This window comes from Populus alba, chromosome 6 (assembly GCF_005239225.2).
Source record: "Populus alba chromosome 6, ASM523922v2, whole genome shotgun sequence".
Classification (NCBI taxonomy): domain Eukaryota; kingdom Viridiplantae; phylum Streptophyta; class Magnoliopsida; order Malpighiales; family Salicaceae; genus Populus; species Populus alba.
In genome coordinates this window covers 20,409,494-20,432,131 of record NC_133289.1, presented here as the reverse complement: position 1 = coordinate 20,432,131, position 22,638 = coordinate 20,409,494, and the positions used below count along the sequence as shown (strand labels likewise).

Here is a 22,638-nt window from a genome sequence, read left to right as displayed (position 1 = left end):
TCATTAGACGGTGGTTGGTATTGTCGTTTTGATCTAAAAAGCAAATTGTGGGCCTAGATCCCTGGACTAGATAGAGACGTTGTTAGGCCCAGATGAGATCGGGAAAGCTTACGAACCATTTTTTTTCTTGGAGAAATATTTTTAGGAGTCTAGCGTGGTAAAATTGATTTAAAATTTCATTAAAAAAAAAAAACAAAAAGATGTTAAAATCCCTAGCATTGTTAATGCTCTAAAGGTAATCACGAGAGGCGGCTCAATGATAAACCTTAGGATCTTCTTCTATTCATAAAATACGAAATCCAAAACTCATGAAATATAAATTTTTATATATTCTTAAACTTGAGATTTATAATGTGTCCAAGATAATTAAGATTATTAAAATTTTATATATAAGATTTACTGTGCCCGACTTTTGAGGGTGGACAGCTACCAGCATCATGTTTCCCGACACAAGTAATTGCAGAACTTTTTTGTAAAAATTCATCTCAAAAATATTTTTTTTATTTTACTTAATCGTGTTCGCCTGAGAAATGGGATTATCTGATAGTGCACTGATGTAATAAATAAACGGATATGATGGTAACGTTTCTTAGTGACTGAAGAAACCATGGAAAATGATATGAATTATGATATGTTTTGCCCATCCCAAAATACATAAAAATTTATTTGGTTTCCTCTCTGCATAAATAAAGACTAGGAATATTCCAGTCGACCCCAATAACCAATCAATCTACAAAGGGTCTGGAATCAATGGTTTGTTTCCTGTATGGATTGTCTATCAAGTACATTGTGCTCTAAACACACAGCATGTGGACACTAGCCTTGCACACCACATTACAGAACATAATCCCTATTACCAAAAAAATAAAAAAAAAAGTCTCCATTTACCAAGACCATAATTCCTCAAAAATCCTTGATGCATGGGAAGAAAGAGCACAAGTTGGTTGCTTCCAGCTTGTTTCTCTTCAAGGCTGCTTAATATCGACAATGTCCGCCTTAATCACACATACTAGAAGTCTGAATGATACAAACAAACCAAGTTTGAATGAGTTATGGGGGTACGGCAGAGTGGGCACTCAGGCTTCTCATTGCACCATTCCATAATGCAATTCCTACACCACAACAGCATGTCACAAATTAGACGATAATGGCTCCTTAAAACGAGTAGGAAACATGGGGAAAGAGAGCCAAGAAAAAAAAACAGAGAGAGAGGAGAGTTGGATACAATACCAGCAGAACACATGACCACAAGCTGTAGCGGTTGGGTATTGCCGATTACTCAAGCAAAGTGTGCATTTGCTGCTGCTTATTGCATTAGACTGGTCATACACAAACAGCAGTTAAATAGGGTTAACATCTAATACGAAATAGATTAAACAGAACAAAACGAGAAATTTTTGGATGATTTGGCTCTACAAATGGTGGAAAGTTTATGGAAAGCAAGTGAATCAACCTCCTCATATGGCATACATATTACATAAGTGTTGTCAAAACTCCTGTTTTGTTAAGCAAAGGAAGTAGACAAACAACCACTAATAAGGGTTGCAAAGTGAGACGCCCCGGCTAAGGGCACTGGTTCCATAACCCTGCCACTTGCATGAATATGATGCGTTGTAGTTTTTCCAAAAAATTTCTCTCACCAGAAAAATAGCTTAAACAAGATGAGCAAAATACAAAATTCAGTGAGAAAATTAGAAAATGTACCTCTGAAGTTGATGTGGAATCTGATACCCAATTCCCATTGCCAGACTCCAAAGGTATCAAATTGCCTTCTTCATTCAAGACAGGCAAACCACGTCCTATATATCCAGGAGGAGATGAGTTGGATTGTAGTAGATTAGCAAAGGTCGCACATGAGGTAATTGATGCAGCAAAACAATTCACTTTTGGAGAATTATTTTTTTCAAGGAAAAAAAAAACACATTGCAGTAAATGCATCTTCATCAAATTGCAATCAAAACTCAGGTTTTATGTTTATAGGCACTTCATACAAAACAACTGAATTGATATCTTCACTGTGGAAATAAGTTGAGAATACAAATTTCATGTTTCTACAATATCTACTGCAGTTGTAGTTTGTGTGGTTTTCCTGTTGAACCTGGTAATGAAAGGAAAGATTTAACCAAGATATTGTATTGAAAATCGGATACCTTTTGCATGTTGCACAAACATGAAGAGGCAGCAATAGTCTTGAAGAATGAAGTTATCGGGTTACCAGAACATGATTTATGCAATAACAGACAATGAATGTTATTTAAAATTGATTACCTGCAGTTTGGTGGGACACCAAGGATGTCTGATGAACTGAACTTGCAATAGAAGATAAATTGCTGCGGCGGAGACTTTCAGCAGCAATGATACACAGCTGAATGAGAAGGAACACACCAAGTATTTGGTATCTGTACCAAGGCCAATTCAAATTTTTCAAACATTAAACATTAAATGTTCAAGGGTTGGCATGCAAGACCAGAAAAAAGGATGTCTTGTAGCAAGCTAGAAATGAGGAGGTGTGAATAAACACACACATACAGGGAGATTAAAGGTGTGATTACTAGTTAGGAGAAAGTACGGAACTCCATACCTAGGCCTTTGATTGGATGGTTTCCCAATAAATACATAGCGTATACCAGATGCACGTTTGGATATATGATAATACATGCCTGCAAAGAAAAAAAAAAGGGGGGAAGATAGACCACAAGATGAATACTTACTGAAAGAAAAAATTCATAAACTTTTACTGCAATATATGAATCTCTGACACATGGAATCACCTTCAAAGTAGAAGAACATAAGGTTTGTCCGAAGAACCAATTGCAAAAATTCACGAGCTACAGGAAGTACCTGAATGTAACAGAAGAAAAAAGATTGTGTTTTACAGAAGGTGTTCAGTTCACAACACTAATTTGATGGGTGCAATTGTGGACTTGTGTTGCAATTCATCAAGGGTGATAAAAAAAAGAGAGGAAATTTTTTGTGCTACACAAGGTGTTCACGGAACCAATTTGATGGAAGCAGTAATGACCTTGTGATGCAAATCATGAAGGGAGAAAAGAAACAAGGAAAAAGTCTCAGAAGAGGAATCATGGAAATTACGGACATTAAGTAAATAACTTATTATGAACCCTTCAAAACGAATCAAAACTTCATCCAAAAAAAATTCATATCCTCGATATTGCCCCAGAAAACTAAATGAGCACATTTAAGCTTGCATGACCAAGGTTAGTTGAGGATAAATATACCGTAGGCCATCTTTGAATTGCTTGCATCCGTAGTCCATTAAATTTCTGCCTCAACCTTGATAGTACAGAAACAGATGTCCCAGAAGAAGATGAAGACGGTAATTCAATTATTATGGGGGATTGAGCTTGACTGGTCCCTGAAGCGATGTCTCTATAAGGCTCATCAGACAGAGAATCATCAAGTGCAATGGCACGGGATGCAACTCTTGAACTGTAGAGAAGATGCTAGTTTCTCACATAAAAATGTTTAGTTATGAGTATGAAATATAGTAGACAAAGGATGGGTGGGGGGATTTTCACCTAATTCTTTCTGCAATATAAGGAACAGCCGTCTGATATACAATGAAAAGAGCACGCCTCGCTGGTGTTGGAGCAAGTCCATGCTGCCCTGCAACCTGGAAAAACAAATTCAGTTATCAACAGAGAAGTGGACATAACTAAAAATCTTATAGAATTCCCCCAAAATTTAAAAGACCAAAAAAGCAGTAGCACTGTTTAGATAGGTCCACAATTATGACCAACTGCTCTTGCAGTCACTTTCTAATCATACAATTACTAGACCTAAAATAGAATTAGAAATGTGTGGTCAAGGATCAACCTTTTTAAGGAAAATCACAATGATGCATAAACAATACAGGTTATAAAGCTATAAATTAAAATCTTAAAAACAATGATAGATACCTGAGTAACGTCACAATACTCTTCACCAAGGGTTTGCTGTCCTGAACCTGTTGTCAACACATAATATAGCATTTGCCCTAAAAGCTTTGTCTGCAAAACCAAATCAAACAACAACACTCTCAATTAATTGTACTTAGAACTGTAAATTGTTTGATTAATTAAAAAGGAAATGACTAATAATAACCTCATTCTGGTAAGCTACAGCAACTCTTGTACCTATAGACACATTTAGATTAAAAAAAAAAAAAGACAGAGAGAGAGAGGGTTATTAGTCGTAAAATTGGAATTGAATTGAAGAGGTAAAGATTAATTAAATTAGAGAGAGACCAAAGAGGTGACGAATAGCGTCGCGGCAAGCGTCGTAAATAAAGGAAGCGTACTGGTCATCTTTCTCGGCGGCTCTCATTATTTCTGGCTGAGCAGCTGGCGGAAACCGCCGTGGTTCATTGCTAGTTGTGGTGGTCGAGGAAGAAGTCCGACCGGATTCTCCACTGGGCCCAGGGTCATTGCTCGAACCGGAGGATTGTCCGTGCCTTCTCATTCCCATATTTAGTTTTTCGCTTTTTTCTCTCAGATTTTTTATAAACTATTATTGAGTACAAAGAGAACTGAGAGAATAATAAAGGAGCTTGAAATAATTAAATTGGCCTTTGGGATTTGGATCATCAAGAACAGCATACGACGTCGTTTCATGACCAAATAAATTCTAAAAATCTACATCTAAAATACGCCGTTGCCGGGGATCGAACCCGGGTCACCCGCGTGACAGGCGGGAATACTTACCACTATACTACAACGACTTAGTTGTGCGTTTAATCAAATGAATCCTTTTTATAGTATATATCATTAACACCAACAAAGTTAAGCCAAGGCAATTGGATAACTTTCGATTGGTCAAGAAACCCTTGCCTTATCACCACCAAACTATAATAGCAATCCATAGATATGGATATAACTGGAAAAAAAACGGCCACATGACCATGTCTGTGCCATCGACAACAGCAGCTGTGTATATTTGCCGGCAAAATTTCTGTAATGGGGCGTGCAAAAATGGCAATGTATTCTTAACATCGGTCTCATTTGCATCGAAACAACGTAGATTTTATATTAGAAGCTCTAGCGATGGAGCAGCCGAGACTGCTGCAACTGAGGTAGAAGATTCAGAGAATTACATTGAAGTTCCAGGAGGGCCTCCGTCTTTGATTTCTGCTCTTAATGTGGAGAGAGCTCTTCGTGGCATACGTAAATATTACAACCCGATATATATATATATATATATATATATATATATATATATGCTCTTTTAATTTGACAAGACAACATATTATTTTGCGTCTGATAGTAAAGAAATGAGTTTGGAATGCAGCGATTACAGATGTGGATCACTATGGCAGACTTGGGATCCAGAGAAGATCTTCATATGAAGAGGTCTCCAATAATGTTGTTAACTTTGTTTTATGAGTCTATTTTATTTCATTTAGTAAAATCTCTCGTTTTCTCTGTTTCTTATTCAACAGGTTACGGTTGCATATGAAAACAAGGTCGAAGAGCTCCTGAATCAGGGGCTTGATGAAGCAGAAGTCAGGGAAAAAATGGAACTTCTAAAAGTTAATATTACCTGATGACATTTTTCTTGTTTTAATTTATGGGAAATTGTGAATCATTCTTTCTGTCCATTCTTAATTAGGAATCCTACACAATTTTATCCTCTAGAGATGAGAGAAGAATGTACGATTGGAGCTTGGTCAGGAGCGAGAAACCAGAAAGATACATGTGGCCTTATGAAGTGGACTTTACACCAACTGCGCCTCCTCCGCCACAGGTACCTACCTAACTAAAATACTGTCTCCTCCGCCGCGGGATAATACTTATTATTATTGGCTCTCCTTTTAGCTGCAAGGCCCGTATAATATCAAGTAACATCAACCTTTCAGGTTTTTGTGGCAGTCAAGATTTAGGCTATCCTCCAGAGTTCTGATACATATATCATGGATAACCAACAATTTTCTTCAAGTTCTTTGAATGATTGAGGCACATTAGGCCCTTAAAATGTCTAAACTCTGAGTTTTGCTTGTTGAAACTTGAAACTCCATCGGTGCCTCTATTAGGATGTGGCAGGTGGTGCCAGAGATTGAAGAATAGCTTTATAAAACTTCAAATTTAGATCATAAATTCAACTTCCTTCCTTTTACACGATCCATAAATTTCTCCACGGTGATCAAATGACTTGTGTTTGCAGGAACCAGAGGATGAGGGACCGACAAGATTGGTGGGATACTTTGCACTGGCATGGTTAGTCCTAGCCGTCACGTTATCCGTTACCCTCAACAGATAAATTTGTATGACGCACTGTTTAATGATTTATAAACAATCTTGATTCATTATCAAATATCAACTATCCTCGTAAAAAGCTTCCTTTAAGGTGTGCTTGTGTTGTTATATGAATAGATATATACACAAATTTATTCATGTCTGATTATGATTAGCATTAGCGCTATTAATATCCTATTTTACACTGTTTGACTATTACTATTATATTACATTTTGTAATTATATAAAACACTAAAGGGTGTGGGTTTTTCACAATAATTTTTTATAAGAAAAATAAAATTATCTTGTCCGCAACACAACACAAGAGTTATATAACATGTTAGAAGAAAACTAAAAGGCCTGGCATTTTTTCTATAGTTGTACTTTATACTCTCTCACAGTTTAAAAACTGTGATTAAAACAATGTTTTTTTTTATTATTTGTTATCAATGTGTTTTTTTTTTTCACTTCAAAGTTTATGTTTGCTCTTTCTTGAAAGGTAAAGATTTTAGTAAAATTCTAGAACTTGATTATTCAATTTAATGAGATATGATTTTAATTTATAGCATTAAGTTAGAATTAAAGGAATAAAAATAAAAAAGAGAATAGAAAAACAAGAAGGTCCATCTCAAATTTATACAAGAAAAGTTTTATTCGGTCTGGATATTTTACATTAACTTTGTTTTAGGTCATTTTAGTTTTTAAAATTTCAATATTGGTCCAAAAGTTTATTTTATTTTTATTTTTTAGTGTCTAAGTTTGAAGAATGAGATTGAAAATTGTTGGTTGACAACTTTCAACAACAACAAAAATGATCCTCCTGTCAAAATTTTGCATATGAGGAGAGGTTTTCATTTATATGTTTTTTTAATGTTTATTTTATTGAAAAAAGTAAAATATTGGGGTTGAGAATTATTTATTTTTTAGTTTGATTTTATATTTTTGGGATATTTTGAGTTAAGAAATTGATTTTTTGAGATTCTAGTGGTGTTTATTAAGAGTTTTTTTTATAAAAAAATAAAATAAAATATAGTCTTTTAGATCAAAAAATTACAAGGTTGAATATTTTGCTATAAAATCTAAGCAAAGAAACAACAATTTTTTTAAAAAACTCTCTTCACGTCACAAAATCAAATATTTTAATATTTATATTTCTCAATTTATTGACTTCATTGTTTTATTAATATTAATAGTTTTTTTAGTATATATTGACAGATACAAATCTCAATTTATTTTGTTAAACACATGCATCGACTTTTAAATTTATAATTAATTATTTAATAATAAAAAATCATTAAAAATACCTGTCATTATTTTTCTGCATTGTAAAAAAATAAATTATCCAGCTCACATCAAGCTCGAGAACCCTAACAAGTATTAACATAATCTAAAAGGTCAATATCTTGCTTACTTGGGCCTGGAAGCGTCTAACTACAAACAAAAGGTGGGTCAAATATGAGCCGAGTACAAAACATCTTAGCATAGCCCATTAAACAACGGGACCCCTTCTCTTCTTATCTCTTCTCCTGGGGTGGGTGGGAGGAAGGTGGTGGATGGTTTTTGGTAATGGTTAAAAAATAGAAATGAATTACTTTTAAAATAATTTTAATAAGGGGACAAAAATTATTTTTAGGATTTTTTATTGTATTGATAAACTATTAGTAGAAAGAGAGAGTGATCATTTTATTAATTTTTTTATTAATATTAATAAATATATTCTTTAGTAGAAAGAGAGAGAGTAATCATTTTAAGAAGATACTCAATGTAAAAATAATGATACATCAATCAACATTTGCTGCTTAGAGATGAGGTGTGTGTTCATTATTAAAGAAGGCATCTATCCATTTGTAGTTTCCTTTTCTCTGCTGTAAATTCAATATTTATACGTTCCTTGTATCCGTCCTCTTCCACTTCACATCAATCAACGAGGACTTCAAGCATAGATTGCACTTCATTTGTAGGCTTTGCCATTGGTAATTTTTTTTCAATGTTAAAAAGAATGCTAAGAACACGTTTGAAAGCAAAAACGGCAAATTGCATAATATCATTAATCTCAGTAATAAGGATATAAATAAAAAATAAATAAATAAAACAATGGAAAAAAAATATGAGTAAACCCAAGTTAAACATAAATCTCGCGACCATGAAAATTATAAAATCCTTGAATAAGTTCAATAAAAAAGCTCAATTCTCAACTAATTTAAGCTTAAATCTTGAAATCATGAAAAAAATAATAATTAGAAAAATTTGTCAAAGGAAAAAAGTTAGCAATAAAAAAAATAATGATCAAATTTAATAGAAAAAAACTCATAAATGATGAATTGTAAAAACAAATTAATCAGGATAATCCAATAAAAAAAATATAAATATTAATTTTTAATAAATCAAATTTTAAAAGATTAAAATAACATAATCTAAATTTTTAAAAAGATCCCAAAGAACATGAACAAGAATAATGGTTACATTAAAACCACGATTCTTAATCACAATTTTTATTTAAATTATTATTCTAATAACGATTCTTCAACTATCATAATTACACACTAGTTTTTTTATAAACTATATCATTTTCTTAAAAAAATTTAAAATAATGTAATTTTGTATTTATCTAGTTACAATTATTGTTTTGTTATCTAAAATTTAATTTTTTTATATATTTTCAGATTATTTTGATATTTTAATATTAAAAAAAAATTAAAAAATTTTATTTTAATATACTTCTAAATAAAAATTACTCTCATATATAAACCCATCTAAATTCAAAATCAAAATCACGTATTGCTTTTTGATTCAGAACAGTAGGAGAAATTTATTACTTTTAGCATCATATCAAAGACCTTATCCGCCACAAATGATTACTGCGAAGAAAAGTAATGAAATAGCTATGCTCCCTATAAGTGACCTTAATCATGAATAATTTCTTAATATGATTTCTTCCGATAAAATAAAATTTTATCAGTTATAGTAATGTAATGTAGAAGATTAGTTTGGTTTTATAGTGAATCGCAAGACTCGTTAAATCTCTTAACAAATAAAAAAGTAATGAAAAAAAAAAACCACTCTTGCCATACTATATATATATATATATATATATATATATAGACACGAGGGTGAAGTAAGATCAAGTATTTTTTGAAGTGAGTCAGAGTCTGAACTCTATGAATATTCCTGTCGTTAAGCTGAGTTACAAAGATTAGTGGTCCTTGTGGGGGACCTTGCTAAAGGGCTGGTCACGCTCACAAGTGTCCTTAAAAGAAAAGTAAACGCCATTAAAATTTCTTCTGGTGACTGTTTGGAAGTACTTTTTTAGAACACTTCTAAAAAAAATTAAAAAAATTTTATTTTTTATTTTACTTTAAATTAATATATTTTTAATGTTTTCAAATCATTTTGATGTTCTGATCTCAAAAATAATTTTTAAAACATAAAAAAATTATTAACATATTTTTCTAAATAAAAAATACTTTAAAAAACAAAAACAACTAGATTCCCGGAACTCTCATTCTAACCAGCAATTAGTACACCTTTCTCTCTTTGATTTTTAACAAAAAAGGTCACTGTCAGTATTCTGGTCCTGGAACGATGGTATGACTGATAGATAGGGATTTCAGGGTGCGTCTCAACTACCTCGGGTCTAAGTTAGGATTTATGTACACTATTTTTTCTTTTTTATACAGTTTTTGATTTTTTTAAAAAATTATTTTTATATATTTGTAGATTGATTTTACATGATGTATTAAAAATAAAAATTTTATTTTATATATTTTTAAATAATTATTTTTTAAAAAAATTATTACAATCTCTAACACGCTTTGAGCCTTTGTTGTCATAACATGTATTAATTTACTTGTTATGTATCATTTAATAAATTTTTAATTTTAACTTATAATAATCTTTTTATTTGATTCAATTTGATTACTTCAGTTTTAGTTTCTGGAATGAAAATTAAACTGAAATGAATCCTTTTTTAAATAAAAAATAACCAAAATTATTAAAAAAAAACTTGATTTGATTAATATAAGATCAGTTTTAAAATATTTCAGGTAAATCTAATTAATTTTATCTTGTATACTAGGAAAAGTTTTCAAAGCTTGTGACTAGAAAATATTGTTTTTCAAATATTAGATTTTGTTTATTCACAGTGAATGAATCGGCAGTGGAAAACAAATCTATTAAAAAAAAATCTTGAAAACAAAATTACCCATGGCAGTGGTAGTTGGACAGCAGCAATGTTGATGAAAATGGTAGCAGTGGCACGGCGAAGTTGGTGTGGCTGCTGATGGTGGCAACATTGGTCGTCGTGGATGGTTAGGTGTGTGTTTGTTTTAGAGGTTGAGGTTAAGTTTGGGTATGAGACCCACTAAAAAACTATAAAAAAAAAAAAGAAAAAATAACTTTTGTGGTTGAATTTTGTATATAATTGGATTGTACCCAACCACAACTAAAACCATAAAAGTTAAAACAAACACACCTTAGATGTTGTCAGGTGGAGGTACCACCATGTCTTGACACTGTATTTGGCACCATCTTATATAACAAAGTGATCATCAATACCGTCTCTTTAGACTATAGTTTTTTATTTCACAAAAAATTGTTATGTTGTGTCTATTTTTTCAAAAATTGCGGTAAATGTACATTAAAAAATATACACCCTAATTTAACTAGATTATAGCATACAGGTATCAAACAAAAAGAAAATTATATACATCTTCGTTTTGCTCTCGCAAAAGCTTTGGTACTAATAAATAGACGAAGGAAAATTGCGGAGGTAAAGAATATGGCTGCTTTGCCTGCACCGCACAGTTGGCATGAGTGCAAGAAGAGCATCGTTACAATCAGCAACGACATCAGGAAAGCCAAGGAAAAGATGACAAGACTTGAGTTGCGTAGTTGAATTGTTATGGTTTTAATTTTGTTTTTTAAAAGTTATTATAAGGTTATAGAAAACTTATGTCATTATTAATTTTAAGATCTGTAAAATTAGTTGAGATATATATAAACTAGTTTCAACACCTATATTAAAAAAAAAAAAAATGAGTACTAATGTAAAATGACTACATGTTAAAAAATTATCTCAACCTAATAACTTAAATTCTTAGGTGAAGTCCAATTATTTGATTTATATTATTCTATAACATACTTTATCAAGTGAAAGCCTTTTAAATTTGAAATTTATACAAACTCATATTACCTTGTATTTAATTTTTATCAAATGAATAGAGATGATAAGATTAAAAGTCATGAGTGTTTTGTTATTAAGGTTTTGATATTATATTAAAAAATATTATTTTAATTTAATAATTTAAATTAATAAATAAAGTATAGAAATATAATTTATATTTTTTTTTAATATTGTATTTATTGTGCTGGAGCAGAGCAGTCCCATCACTTGTCTTGTTATAAAAGCACGACAACGTTGTGGATCCCATGAAGGCAGAGCTTGTTGTTATCGACGAAAACATGTTAGAAATTTCTCCCAGCCTGCTGGGACATGAATTCCTGTTCCGCCATTGGCAGCGCAGAAAGTTGACATCTACCTTTCTTTGGAGGAATTCAATAATTTGCGCAGTGACCTGCCCGCCGGCAACCCCACTTTTGTCTGTGGTGAGTAACAAAAACAAGGATCAACACCTCAAGTTTTTTTTTTTTTTTTTTTTAAAGACAATGACAACCCAACTTTAAATTTTGTGTCTTCATTTAATTATATATTTATATTTTGTTTGATAATTAGATATTTGTGTTGTAGTTGATAATTTTAGATTTAAATATTGTAATTATATGTTTTTAGTATAATTGATGTTGTTTATGAAATCAATTATGTTTGAATTAGAAAAATTAGGGTTTAAGTTGATTATTGAATTACTTGTTGTATTTAATTATATTGTTTGAATTAATATAAATTTTATTTTAATTAATACAATTAGATATGATTTTAATTGTTTGTAAAATTATGACCGAAATCTTAGCAATTATATTTTGTGTTGACTCTCTGGAAAAAAAATTATGATGAAGACTTTGTTAAATTGAGACAATTTGCTTTTTAATTGTTATTTTTTATTGTAAAAACTGTTCTTAAAAATCATCATAATTGAATTCATCATAATCATCATAAAAACTTATCATACATGTTAGTAGGGATAGGTTTAGTTGATCTGAGAGCTCGCCGTCCATGATGAAGTCGGACAACCTTGACAAACTCCGGGCCACCTTGTTGTTTTTTCGGCCAGGAAAGGACCGTGTGGGACAATTTTATTCATAGGATGGTGAAATCCTATTTGGTACACGATATATCATATTATAATAATCGAATTCGAACTTCAAATCTCAAATCGAATGAAAAAATTACTTGTTATAATAACTAAGATGAGAACATGTTTTTTTAATCAACGGACCACCCTTCTCAAGTCTTGCTTACCATTTTGATAATCAGATGTGTGTGTGTCTATATATATATATATCGAGAGAGGGAAAAAAAATCATTCAATTTTAGGCATATATATTCCACTTTCATTATCGTCTGCACGTGTTAAAAAGGAAACACTCATTCAATTTTATGCATAATTAAGTAAAACTTTATAAAGTTATGATTCTGTTTTAGAGTCACTTTTATGGTGTGCTAGATAATATTGATTGTATTGTATTTAGTGTGTTTTGAATTGTACATGATAATTTGTTGTATTTTGTGTTTTATAGACATTTAGATAAGACCTTGTCAACCTAAAATTTAGACTAGTTTGGTTTTAAGAAAAAATAGAGGAATAATTGATCTAACCTAGCCTGATCAAGAATCTAGGCCATCCAATGTCCTGCTCAACTCGAGATAAAACACAAGTTAAAAATTCATTGATGTTTTTTTAATTTTGTTGGTCAAAACAAGGTTGCTTTGAATTTTTTTTTTTTAATTTAGGTGAACTCGAGTTAACCCTCCTAACCTTTGACAAAAGCCTTGTCCCTAGTTAAATTTTAAGATTATAATAATAACCACTTTTATTCATACATTGACTTGGGTCAACCCGGGTTGATCCCCCCAACTCATGACCTCGGTCTTGCCCCGAGTCAACCCCCAAGTTGAGTTTTAAAACTATAATAATAATAATTATGTTTATCTTTATTTTGACTCGGATCATCTCGGATTAACCCTCCTAGCCTGTGACTCTAGCCTTACCACGGTCAACTCCTGAGTTGGGTTTTGACCTATGATAGTAATCATTTTTTTTATGTTGCCTCGGATCAACCTGGGTTGACCATCCTGATTTGTGATCTCAATCTTGCCCCAAGTCAACCCCTTAATTGAGTTTTAAAATTATGATAATAACTATTTTTATTTTTATGTTAAATTAAGTCAATGGTCAACCCGAGCCTGGCTCCGGATCAATCCTTTAATCAAGTTTTTAAACTATATTAATAATTATTTTTATCCTTACGTTGACCCGAGTCAATGGTCAATCCAACTCGTGACCAGAGCCTGACCCTAGGTCGACCTCTATTTAGGGTTTTAAATTTATAATAATAACTATTTTTATCATTGGGTTGACTCGGGTCAGCAATCAACTCGACTCGTGACCTTGGCATCGGGTTGATCTCCGAGTCAAGTTTTAAAATCATAATAATGATTATTTTTTAAGCTTACATCGACCCAGGTCAATGGCCAACCTAACCAGTGACTCAGGCTTGTCATTGCGTTGACTCTCGAGTTGAGTTTTAAAAGTATGATAATAACTATTTTTATCTTTACATTAACCCGAGTCAATAATCAACCCGATCCATGACTCGAGCTTGGCAATGAATTGACCCTAAGTCGAGTTTTAAAACTATAATAATTATTATTTTTATTCTCATGTTGACCCAGGTTAATGGCCAACCTGACCTATAACCTTGACCTAGCTCCGAGTTAACCCATGAATAGGATTTTAAAATTATGATTATAATCAATTTTATCTTTATGTTGACATAGATCAACGATCAACCTGATTTCTAATGCAATCCTTGTCCTGGATTAATTTCTAGTCAAGTTTTAAAACTATAATAATCATTATTTTTATTTTTATGGTGACCCGAACGAACAAGGTTAATCCTTATACATATATTTGAGAAGCTTGCCCTATCTTAGTACAAAAATTTCTCCATTATAAAAGCCTGGACATGCATTGTCTTAAAGATGTATCAAATAATTTCACAAAAATAATTGTCCTATTCAATTCATTATTGGACAGCATAAGAAACATTAGCTGATACCAAGTGTAAATAATAGTAGTAGTAACTATACAAGTGTTTAATTAAAACAAGTTGAAATATAAGTAAAAAATAATATAGAAGGAAAAAAAAAGTTTATTAAAAAAGCTAGTAGAGTTGTAAAATGTCGCTTATATATAAATAATAAAGCAACCAACTTTTTTATTTCATGGGTGAATCAATCCACGCAAACCCACCAACCAGCTTCATATAAACCAAGCCGCCGCCGGCCCCTCCAAAACCCCTGGAGCCAAAAAAAGAAAGAAGAAAACACATAAAAAAAAAAGATTCAAAATATAATATTATAATTATGTTAGTAGTTGTTTTTTATAATGTTTTTATTTAGAAAAGAAAAAAATAGAATTTTTTTTGAAATAGTAAAGACTTTGTATGTTGTGGAATGACGTTGAAAGGAAATTTTATTAAATATAGTAGGAGAACATATTTCCATGAAATAGTTAATTGTAGTTTTGTTACATGCAAAGCGCTTACACATGCTATATCACTTTAAACTTGCTTTAATCTTATAATTTAAGTGTAATAACTTTTATGGTTGTGATTTGAAAAAAATTATTTTATAAAAAATATTTATAGTTGAGGTTGGTTTAAAAAAATATATATTTAGTTAAAATTATGGTTGAACAAAAAGTAGTTTAATGTGTTTAGTTAAGAATATTTTTTAAATTGAGGTTATAAAATAACTAAAAATATATATATTAATATTAATGATTTTTAATTAAAATATTGTTAATTTAACTACTGCTATTATATTATAAAATAAATTATGTAATGTTATTGAATAATGTTAAATATTAGTTTTTAAAATAAAATACAATACTTGAGAATTTTTTTTCTTAGGTACTAGAGAGTTAAATATATATATATATATATATATATATATATATATATATATATATATATATATAAAACAATAACAAGTTCACAGCATGTCGTATGAAGATGATAATAATAAAAACAATGACAAATTTCAAGAAAAGAATATAAATTGCTGATGGAAACAAGGAACGATAAGAAGTAAATCAAGAGAACATTAAAACAGATATGACATGTTTTTTTGATGAACCCGTAAGGAGGCCACAATTATTATACAGATCCCGCATTTTTCAAACATCATTTTAATATTTTGCAAACAATCATTGTGGTCACACCACATCACATTTTCAACCACACAAACAAACTGCTCAGAGGAAATGGTTATTACTTTCATTTCTACATTAATAGTCAATTAAGACATTCTACAAGTGGCGATCATCAACAGTGAATGCCTATTTATTCATGGGCAGATCAATTGTACACATATCTTCAACGGTGGAGATTTTGTCGTCCTTTCTCGTCAATGTCTCATCTCAGGCCACTCTTCAGAGTCAAGCAAATGAGCCAAAGATTCCAAGTCCAAAGTTGAATTGTCATCGAGACAACGATTCAGGGCCCAATCCTTGAACATTAGGTCATCGGATAAGGCTAACGAATGGTAAGAACCAATGGACAGATTCTTGTCACAATCATTGTCAATTAGTGTACCTCCATCACTCGGTTGAAACTCATTCCAGTGTCCAAAATTCAAGAAATCTGAGTCATCATCGCACGCCTGGGGCTCTTCAGTTCCGCAGTGAAGATTTGGGCTAGCTTGTTGATGATTTAACAAGGGAGCTTGTGGTGGGTCGTCTATGGCTGCTGAGGAGAGAGCTTTAGGTGGCGGTGTTGGTGGTGGTGGTGACTGTAATGAGAGGAAAACCTTAGTGCACCTAGTGGCCTTGGTGGGGATTACTTGGGTTGCCAGTGTTGGCTTTGATGATTGGGTGTTAGTCATGGGTTCGATTGCTCGTTTGTTAAAGCTCTGGGAATTTTGTTTGGATTGTGGAGATGCTTGAGCATTGGCTTTCTTCCCCAGAGTAGTGTTCCAGTAGTTCTTGATTTCATTGTCTGTTCGCCCAGGTAGCCTTCCAGCTATTAAAGACCATCTGCGCATTCAAGAATGCTAGTAAATGGCAGGGATAGTGCTCATGGCCTAAAGCAAGTAAGAGGGGCAGGGAGAGAGGGAAAACCTGTTACCAAGAAGCTTATGGAGCCTGACAATGAGTTCTTCTTCATCATTGGAAATGTTGCCTCTCTTGATGTCCGGTCTAAGATAATTTAACCATCTGAGTCTACAGCTCTTGCCACATCTCTTCAAACCTGCATATTATTAATCAGCACTCAAACTTGCAAATTCGATTCATGAGAATCTTGGGCAAAAAGCACTTTATTTAGTGAAAATCTCCATTAAAATGAGCATCAAGCTACTCCACTCCTCTGTGTGTGTGTGTCTATATATATATATATATATATATGCAAGCGAGCTAAATGTTTCCACGAGAGGTACCTGCTCTCTTGGGGAGGTTTCTCCATTTGCCTTCTCCGTGGGCCTTGATATACGCCGTCAGTATTTTGTCTTCTAAGGCAGTCCAGGCTCCTCTGTTGAGCCCCTCCTTGGAGCAACATGGACTCCTCCCCATCTCTCTCTACAATCACCACACGCGCACTTCCACAACAACTTGGTAAGAGAGGGTCTATTCCCCTTTTATAGGCCAAGATCCCGGGAAAATGAGAATCTAATTGATTCCTTTTTACTTAAATCAATAAAATATAAATATCTCTTTTCAGAAAATAACAATCAAAGGAAAGGAAAAATGCATGTACTGTGTACACTGTCTGAATGATGTCCATACCCTTTTTATCCTTCTCTTATTTCCTCCTCAGTCTCTCTTGAATCCCTCTATTCAAAGGGTATTATGGTCTTGCCACAGGGGTATTTTCACCCCTTACCAATAGGAATTCTATTTTTATTTCTCTTATAAATATAGATGTTGTTTATAGTTGCGGTGCAATAATATTTTTGAGTAATATATTTAAAAATATATATATAATTTAAAAATCAATCTCGGGTATAATTTTTAAACCCATGTGGTGAGTCCTGACACCTCAAGGCTGTCCGTGCTAGGTTCGCCACGTTGTTTCTGCGTTGGTTCATGAGTAATATTTTTTAAAATTGTTTTATTTTTTTTTAAAAGAAAACCCTTGTTGCCTTTTTAGCAGCACTCTTGTTGGCTGCTAAGGTAATCTGAGCTCATTCTTCAAAATTAATAGATCAAAGTTTTCCACGTTGCGTGACGTGTCAAATTTGACTCTTTTACAGGGATTAAGTGGGACGTGTTCTCTTTTAATCTATTAAAGAGTATTAACATTACTTGCTAAAGAGTACTGACTGGGTGTGAAGGGAGAGAACATCGGCAGTGTTTGACATAGCTGTTGAAAAGTATTTTTTTAAAATAATTAAATATATATATATTTAAAAATTTATATATTTATAATGTTTTCAAATCATTCTAATGGGTTAATATCAAAAATAATTTTAAAAAATAAAAAAATATTATTTTAATATATTTTAAAATAAAAATTATTTTAAAAAATAATCATTACAACACTTACAAACACCCTATTTCACATATATTTATCATCCAAGACTCGTTTCATGGATCCAAGAACTGTTGGTAGAGGTTAATATTGTGAAAGGACACACTTTTCTAGTTTATAGACATATTGTAGCAGTTTGCTAATTAATTAACCAAAGGGAATAGTAAATGATTGATTAATTTAATAAGAAGTATATGCTGACGACCCGCGATATTCGTGAAGGATTGAAATTAATATATTTTATATGTGATGTAGTTCAGACAGAGGCACGTAAGCCATTTGTTTTTTAAGTTGATTGGGGAAAAAATAATATACGAATAAAGATCACAGTGTCAACTTTCTTGGAAAAAACACTTTGGCAATATTCCTTTCCCTACATATCCTCACACGGGGATTCTAAGAAAACCCCCCTCAATCAAGGCCTTTCGGAGGATGTCCAAGCTTCAAATCAAGGCCTCTCAAATAAATTTATTTATTTTTAGATTATTTTGATGTGATAATTTAAAAAATAATTTTTAAAAAAATATTATTTTAATATATTTTCAAATAAAATATACTTTGAATGGTAATCACTATAATAATCTATTTTAGTTTAAGAACCGCAGACAAATCAAATATTGTATTTTATATCTCTTGGCTAGTGATTCAATGTGATCCCCCACCTAACCTTCTGCGAAGATCTAACCCCCAACTTAATTTCCAGTTTAATACAATCAAGAGCGAGAGGGATAGCGATGTATAGTTGGGTTGAATTTGCACTTCAATCGGTCAACTACATGCTAATTAAAAATAACCCGATGCATCACGGGTTGGATATTCTATAGATTTAATTGAATTTTAATAGTTAATAATCGTGTTTGAAGGCAGGATCCAGTTTCGTATTTGGGCGGCAACCCAACAACAAGTCATGCTATCAATGCAGTAGGAGAAAGGTATGCGCTGTGAAATAAGAACCCAACATCGGGGTAGGTCTGGGTGTTTTTAGCATATTCAAAACCAGTCACATCAATCTGGAACACCCACAACCACCGCACGTCACTGCATTTTGGATCAAACTGGTGGCGCGTCTTGTCTACTCGCTCGCCAGTCATCGTGTACCGAGCCGACCCCCGGTTTTTATAATCCTCTCGAGAAGATCACTGCACGTTAAAGATCACATAAAATCAAATCCTAAAGATCCAATTAAGGCATGGCAATTAATAAATCTATATTGATTAATCATAAACTCTGAACGCCACAACTAAAAAAACAAGTTCACTCATAAAATATAATATCTGTAAATTAGAGAGTGGGTTAAGTGAACCTCTCCCTCACCTCCGTATCTTATCTCATTAGACATCAATTCAGATTTTCCTTGCCCTGATTGATTTAATTAGGAGGAAATCAAATAAAAAAATCAGGCTGATCGAACCGGATGCTCGTCTGCTTTGAAATTACGATCCTGACAATCGCTAGGGCTTAGAATGTGTAATTGTACAGTCACGGTTGGTCGGCTCGTCGGACTCCTGCGAGACCCTCACCGGGATCTTGCTGGGCTATGCAAGGATATTATGTACTCGTCGGAATTAAAATAATTTCAAATGACGAAAGTCTAGTGCATGCAGCAATGGTAGATTTCTCCACTTTCTTAGAAGAGTTAGTAAAAGACCTTTGCTTGTTTTGAGTGAACGTAAAATAACTTTAAAAACGTATATGTAGAGCAAGGTAGCATAGGATGTTTACATTCCAGAGAAAATTAGCGCCCAAAAGGTGTCTTCGACTTTAGACACATAGAGGTAAACATGTGATTTGCAGAAGCAAATATTCAAACACGCAACTAGAAAAAATGTTCACATACGTGTGGTTATGGCGCATCCCTAGCTTGGACAAAGAAAAAGACGCAACTAGCTCTTAAGAATTCTTAGTTGTCTGCATTGAAGCCTCAGCTAACTTTCAATCCTTCTCGAGGACTTGTAAGTAGGTTAGGTGTAGTTCTAGGTTTTGTTTCTGAGATCACGTTTCAATTGGCCTCACGCTAACCACTTCATGAGGGAAAACCTCACAATCCTTTTAATAACTAGGACGGAGACTACTATTTTTGTCTTGTGTTAAGCTAAACGTCAGAAACATATTATACGACTAATTTCGGTCATTTTCATAATTACACCCTTGTTTTTTCTTTGTGACGTGGAGACGCTCATATATATATATATAACAGTAGTTACATAACCCGCGCGATATCATGGGTCAGCTATTTTTTGCATTTTAAAAAAAAATTAAGATCTAAAAATGTTAGGTCTTTCTGCAAAATTATACCTAAGAGTTTTATGTTTGGTTACAATACCTGACTTTAGAGTAATATTTATAATATTAATAATAACATTAAACTTGTATGTCCCAAATTTAAGTAGGTTTGACTGAAATATCAAACCTCATAGCATTGGACGTGGGTCTGACTGCAAGGTCGTGTCATAAAAATATGATAATTAAATAGATTAATTAAAAAGAAAAAAATCAACAGGAAAAAAAACTAATGAAGAAAAAGAAAAAAAATATAAATTAACTAGTTTAACCCTTTAAACCATGTTATTCCGTCAAACCTTGGATTCGCGTTGTGAAAGTTTGATAACTAAATAAGAAAAAACAAATTAATGGGTTAACCCAAAATTAACTAGGCTAACTCGTCAAACTCGGAATCCGTGTCATGAAAGTTTGGTAACTAAATAAAAAGAAATTTAACATTAACAAACTAAACTAAACGAAAAAAAATAATTAAAAAAAACAAAAAAATTATAGGTTAACTTGTCAAATTAGGTTAACCCATTAAACTCGAAAAACATGTCATGAAAGTCTGATAACTAAATAAAAAAATTAACATTATTAAACTAAATTAAAAAATATATATTATGAAAAAAAAAAATTGACGAGTCAACCCAGAATTAACTGGGTTCACTCGTAAAACTAGGTTAACTCGTGAAACCTAGGATATGTGTCATGAAAGTATAATAAATAAATAGAAAGAAATTTAACATTAACATGCTAAATTAAACAAAAAAAATAATTAAAAAAAAAAGCAAAAAAAAATTATGGGTTAACTTGTCAAACCAAATTAACCCGTTAAACCTGAAAAATATGTCATGAAAGTCTGATAACTAAACAAAAAAAAAAATTAACAAACCAAATTTCCCGAAAAGCATTAAAAAAACAACTAAAAAAACAGGTTTAAAAAAATAAAAACTAAAATATGAGATCTATAAATTACTTTTTTTATAGTGGGTATCTTATATTTTTGTGAGAGGTCGGAGTACAGCTCGTGACATATCTAATATCTCTTTGATGGACCCCCGGTGTAGGAGAGGAATCCCGGACCCATGGTCTGCGAATTGTGGATGAAAAGAACAGAGTAGACAATCTATAAATTGAAATGTTTAAACTCAACAATATGGGAATTCTTCAATGAAATGCAATTTAATTAGCATTAGTATTTCTCTTTTCCAAAAGATCTTGCGTTCAAACCTTTTTTTTAATTAGAAAAAACCATGGAAAGTTGAGCCGTGGGCATGTCCCACCACGCATCTCTTTTTTCTATTTGAGGTGACAAGGTTCGGTTATTTTGATAAAAAAATAAAAACCCAAGGATTTTCAAAGAGGAACTTTGAAAGACGAAAGTTTTATCAAACGAAATATTATTAATTAAAATGCCCCAATCCTTCTTTTTTAAAAAAAAAAATTCACTAAATTAATGTGTAAATCAGCAGTACATATTAACTACTTTTCAATAAATAATTTAATACGTGGGATTTTCTTCGGAACATGTCATCCAACGCCAATTATTCAACTCTCAATAAGCGGGAATCTAATTCCCTTTCAATATCTAAAACATTAGAGAATTCTAGCACATGGAATTCTCATACCACCCCCTTTTTTTTTCTTTTTTAATTAGTCTGCACATTGATTTTTTTATTTTTTATTTTTTATTTATCTCAGTCTGCAGAATGATATTTTTAAGCAGATGAGAATATGGAATTGTCTATATATATAAAACTCTTTCATAAGATGGCTCTTATCTTTTGTGGTCATGACATGACATCAATATATTTATACGATGAAATAAACGGTCCTGCCAGTTGCAGAAAAATTAAATCGTACGCTCTGTTTTTCATATTCTGCTATTTTTTTTTTATTATTATTTATGTGGGTGTTCGGGTCAGCTTGCGAGCACAGCGACTAATGCCACGGTTCACTGAACATCCTGCAAACCCAATGAGCATGTAAGGCACCGCGCGGGTGACAGGAGTGCACGGTGAAGTTTGAACCTAGAATGCAAAGGAAATGAACAAAACCTTTTAACCGTTGGGCCAAGACCTCAAGTGCTATTTTGTTTATACTCTGCTATTTTTTTTTTTATTTACATGGGTGTCAAGGCCAGTTTGCGCGCACTACGACTAATCCCACGGCCCACTGAACATCCTGCAAACTCAGTTAGTATGTAAGACACCACGGGGATAATAAACGTGCACAGTGAGATTTGAACTCTGGTAGCTATTTTGTTTATATGTGTGTGTATTAGATGGCTTCATCGTTAGCGAACGGATGATGAATCGAAAGGAAGACGGGTAGGGAAGATGAAGATAAAATGATCACTGTCGGATATGATGGCCTTACGTCATGCCGCAAGCCTTCCTTTTTGTCTATTTGAGAAGTTGTGGACTGGAAAATCTTA

At 32.4% G+C, this 22,638-nt stretch overlaps 3 protein-coding genes and 1 non-coding gene across 4 annotated transcripts; 1 reads left to right on the top strand and 3 right to left on the bottom strand.

Moving 5' to 3' along the window:
• Positions 1 to 610: 610 nt before the first annotated feature.
• Positions 611 to 4,542, bottom strand: LOC118030738 (peroxisome biogenesis factor 10). The gene is made up of 11 exons (XM_035034965.2): positions 4,248 to 4,542; positions 4,105 to 4,136; positions 3,921 to 4,010; positions 3,540 to 3,634; positions 3,240 to 3,450; positions 2,772 to 2,841; positions 2,582 to 2,660; positions 2,269 to 2,399; positions 1,705 to 1,799; positions 1,231 to 1,319; positions 611 to 1,112 (listed from the first exon to the last, which is right to left on the bottom strand). The coding sequence occupies exons 1-11, from the start codon at positions 4,465 to 4,467 to the stop codon at positions 1,010 to 1,012; spliced, it is 1,215 nt and encodes a 404-aa protein (XP_034890856.1). The 5' UTR covers positions 4,468 to 4,542; the 3' UTR covers positions 611 to 1,009.
• A 106-nt stretch (positions 4,543 to 4,648) lies between these two features.
• On the bottom strand, positions 4,649 to 4,720 carry TRNAD-GUC (transfer RNA aspartic acid (anticodon GUC)). The gene has a single exon. It is a non-coding gene; the product is annotated as a tRNA-Asp (tRNA).
• A 140-nt stretch (positions 4,721 to 4,860) lies between these two features.
• Positions 4,861 to 6,389, top strand: LOC118030737 (NAD(P)H-quinone oxidoreductase subunit U, chloroplastic). The gene is made up of 5 exons (XM_035034964.2): positions 4,861 to 5,162; positions 5,287 to 5,348; positions 5,438 to 5,527; positions 5,608 to 5,742; positions 6,160 to 6,389. Exons 1-5 carry the CDS (start codon positions 4,895 to 4,897, stop codon positions 6,253 to 6,255), a joined length of 651 nt encoding a protein of 216 aa, XP_034890855.1. The 5' UTR covers positions 4,861 to 4,894; the 3' UTR covers positions 6,256 to 6,389.
• A 9,275-nt stretch (positions 6,390 to 15,664) lies between these two features.
• Positions 15,665 to 17,022, bottom strand: LOC118030735 (transcription factor MYB123). Its single transcript, XM_035034963.2, has 3 exons — positions 16,846 to 17,022; positions 16,529 to 16,658; positions 15,665 to 16,444 (listed from the first exon to the last, which is right to left on the bottom strand). The coding sequence occupies exons 1-3, from the start codon at positions 16,976 to 16,978 to the stop codon at positions 15,817 to 15,819; spliced, it is 891 nt and encodes a 296-aa protein (XP_034890854.1). The 5' UTR covers positions 16,979 to 17,022; the 3' UTR covers positions 15,665 to 15,816.
• Between the last annotated feature and the right edge of the window lie 5,616 nt (positions 17,023 to 22,638).